The sequence below is a fragment of the Geospiza fortis genome, unplaced genomic scaffold (genome assembly GCF_000277835.1).
Source record: "Geospiza fortis unplaced genomic scaffold, GeoFor_1.0 scaffold381, whole genome shotgun sequence".
NCBI lineage: Eukaryota > Metazoa > Chordata > Aves > Passeriformes > Thraupidae > Geospiza > Geospiza fortis.
In genome coordinates, this window is record NW_005054348.1 from 5,143,724 (window position 1) to 5,146,561 (window position 2,838).

General features: G+C 36.9%; 1 protein-coding gene across 1 annotated transcript in view; it reads left to right on the plus strand.

The window, feature by feature from the left end:
• PHF10 (PHD finger protein 10) overlaps positions 1–2,838 on the plus strand; it is a 21,523-nt gene that overhangs the window by 3,731 nt on the left and 14,954 nt on the right. Inside the window, exons 3-4 of the mRNA XM_014307916.2 lie at positions 2,152–2,258; positions 2,822–2,838. The exon at positions 2,822–2,838 is cut by the window's right edge and continues 123 nt beyond it. Coding sequence (XP_014163391.2) covers positions 2,152–2,258; positions 2,822–2,838 — 124 coding nt within the window. The remainder of the gene's footprint in view (positions 1–2,151; positions 2,259–2,821) is intronic.

Consider the following 2,838-nt stretch of genomic DNA (forward strand, 5'->3'; position numbering starts at 1 on the left):
GCAGATCGGCAGTCGCCCTTTGAAACACGTCTCGGGCAGTTTAAGCTTCTCGATCGCTTATTATAAAGCAGCGTTACGTCGATCTTGCAGTGACAGACGCACCAGAAGTTTGTAACGTCACCATGTTTCGTAAGGACTAACAAGCTTTTTACAGAAACATGCGTTTTAAGGGAGAAAGGGGCTCTTTTGGACAGTGCTTGACTCTTCATATAAATACAACCACAGAGCTGTCCCTTTTTTTTTGTTGTTGTTGTTGTTTTTGAACAGTAAAGGTGGTTGAGCAGCATTGTGCCTTTAGATTGCAGATGTTTTGATATACTAAGTCGTCTGCAACAAACTCAACTTGTGTGACTGAATTTCGTGAAATTTTAAGCAAATAAGGAAGCAACTATGGAAATAGAGAGCACTGGTCTCTCTATGTTAGGGATACTCATACTTTGTAACAGTACCAGGTATAATCAATGAAAACTTACAAAGCCAAAGGAGAAACTGATATCAGGCACTTCCACCAAATTGTCAGGTTGAGATCTATCTTTTAATGTCATTTTGAAGTCTCTTGGAAGTTTTGGTATACCAGAGGGTTACTTTGGCCCTTTTCAGGTCTCTGTCTAGCAGTTAAAAAGATTTGGAGTGCATTAATATTCTTGTGGGAAGTAGAAGTGAACTACTGATGAGACAGCTGTGTCACAAGATATTCTAATGCAGTGTTGGTTTGATTGGGGGCTGCTGCTTCATTCGTTGGAGTTCACACAGGGTATTCTCAGCAATACTAAGAAATGGCATTACTGCTAATGTGAGTGGAGGTGCTGCATACTGCTTTTTTTAAGGATGGTTGCACTAAGAAAACACAGTTCTATTAAAATTTGCTTTTCAGTTTTTATAACTGTGTGAAAGATGTTTTTGCTCCTTGAAGAGGGAGAAGAATATTTGTAAAAGGTTGCAGAAAATAAGAAATAAGCCCAAAACCCAGGAGACAATTGCTTTTTGTCTATGGCCTGTCTTGATTATAACATTGTGAATGTTGCTTGGTAAAAGTAATGTATTCTTGTTTGCTGGAATATTTTTAAATTGATATTTCAAGTCATGTGTTAAGAAAAACATACTAGAATGAAAGACATTAGCAAAGGACCATTGTTGTCATTTCTAAATAAGTAAGTGTAGTTGCGCTTGATCCATTTATTTCTGACAGGTTAATTTATCTTAAACTTTTCACAGAAGTTAGGAAGTTGATTCTGTCAACTCTGCTCCACTTTAGAAATTCAATTACTTAAGGATCTGTTTTGTTCTTGACTCAACTACTGGTCATGGTAGGCAATTCACCTTAAGATTTCTGCTTTCTTTATCTCATTTATGATCAGACAGGGTTGGTCACTAAATGCTTTGAGATTGTTGATGATGCAGGTAGGAGTTATACAGCATTATGGGACAACAGAGCAGTGAAAAACACATCATCAACTGAGTCACTGTCTTCTAGATTTCACAGAACTCTTTGTTTTGCTTGGGTCTTCTTTTCCTCCTCTTCATTCTTTATTCCCTTTCATTATATTGATCCCATGAGATCTGAATGTTCCCCTGTAAGAGCCTCCTTCTCTTCTGTATCTGTTGTAATACCAACTTGGGTTTTTTCTTCTGTACATTTTTTCATCTCAAGTCTTTGCTACTTGCTTGCAATGATATTTTTTGTAAACTGTATACCGTTCCTTTTATTTTAACTCTGTACCTGTAAACTCCTGTGTTGCTTTCAGTAATATTTTCCCTGATTTTGTAAGCATCAGCTCTCAGCAAGGAGTAGGGATTTTTTTTTTTCACTTGCTCTTGGTGTGGAGTGCTAGTTTGGTCAAGTGCCAGAGGTAGTTTACATCAGGAATCATGAACTTGCTGATCAGAGCTACAGCTCTGTCTATTCAGAACTCTGCCTACACCACGAGTGAGAAGCTGCCCAGTTCTCCTACTGGGCTACCATGTGTCGTGCAGATAGTTTATAACAAAGAATAATTTGTTATGTAGACTGTCCTGTGAGTTGTTTAAGACTGTCATAGAATGGCTTAGCAATTCAAGTATATTTAAATTGTGGATTGCCTTGCAATGTTTTTGGTGTTTTACATTATCTTTGGAGTAGTCTAACTTTTTTAATATTTATTTTCATTTCAGGATGACACAGAAGAAAATTCCAATGATGGCAGCCAGCCATCCAAAAGACGGCGCATGGGCTCAGGGGACAGTTCTCGAAGCTGTGAAACTTCCAGTCAAGACCTTGGGTAATACTGTTTTTTACAATTCCCACTTTTTATTGTAAGTCTGACTTTATTGTTCAGCACGCTGAAGTATTCGCTCTTTATTCATTACTTGTGTATTCTTCACACATCTTTACAAATTGAGGTGATGTCCTATAAATAGCTAGATATCTATTCCTCCCAGCATATTTTAAGGCATTTTATTTTAGAGTGCCACAAAAAGTGTTGCATCTGATTTACAATCAGAAGCACAGTTTACATGTTTTTAAGACATTGCATACTTGAATGAATTGTGACTCTGTAATAGTTGCTTTTCCTGGCGTCCTCTCCATTATGATGGATATCAGTTTCTTCAGGTTCTGTCCCTTAGCATGTTGATAAATGGAGATTTAGAGAAATATATGTGAAATTGGGTGCAACAAAGTGACTTTTGAAATGGATTAACGGGATGCAGTGTTTTAAAGTGCTTGTCCAACTTTGTAGTTACTGTTCATTGACATATAAATGGGAATTACTGAATTTCTAGAGATGTAAGTAGTATTATTAAGGAGTGTTGTGATTTGTTGTAACATTGTTTTTATGTTTATGTATATTTATTTTCCTG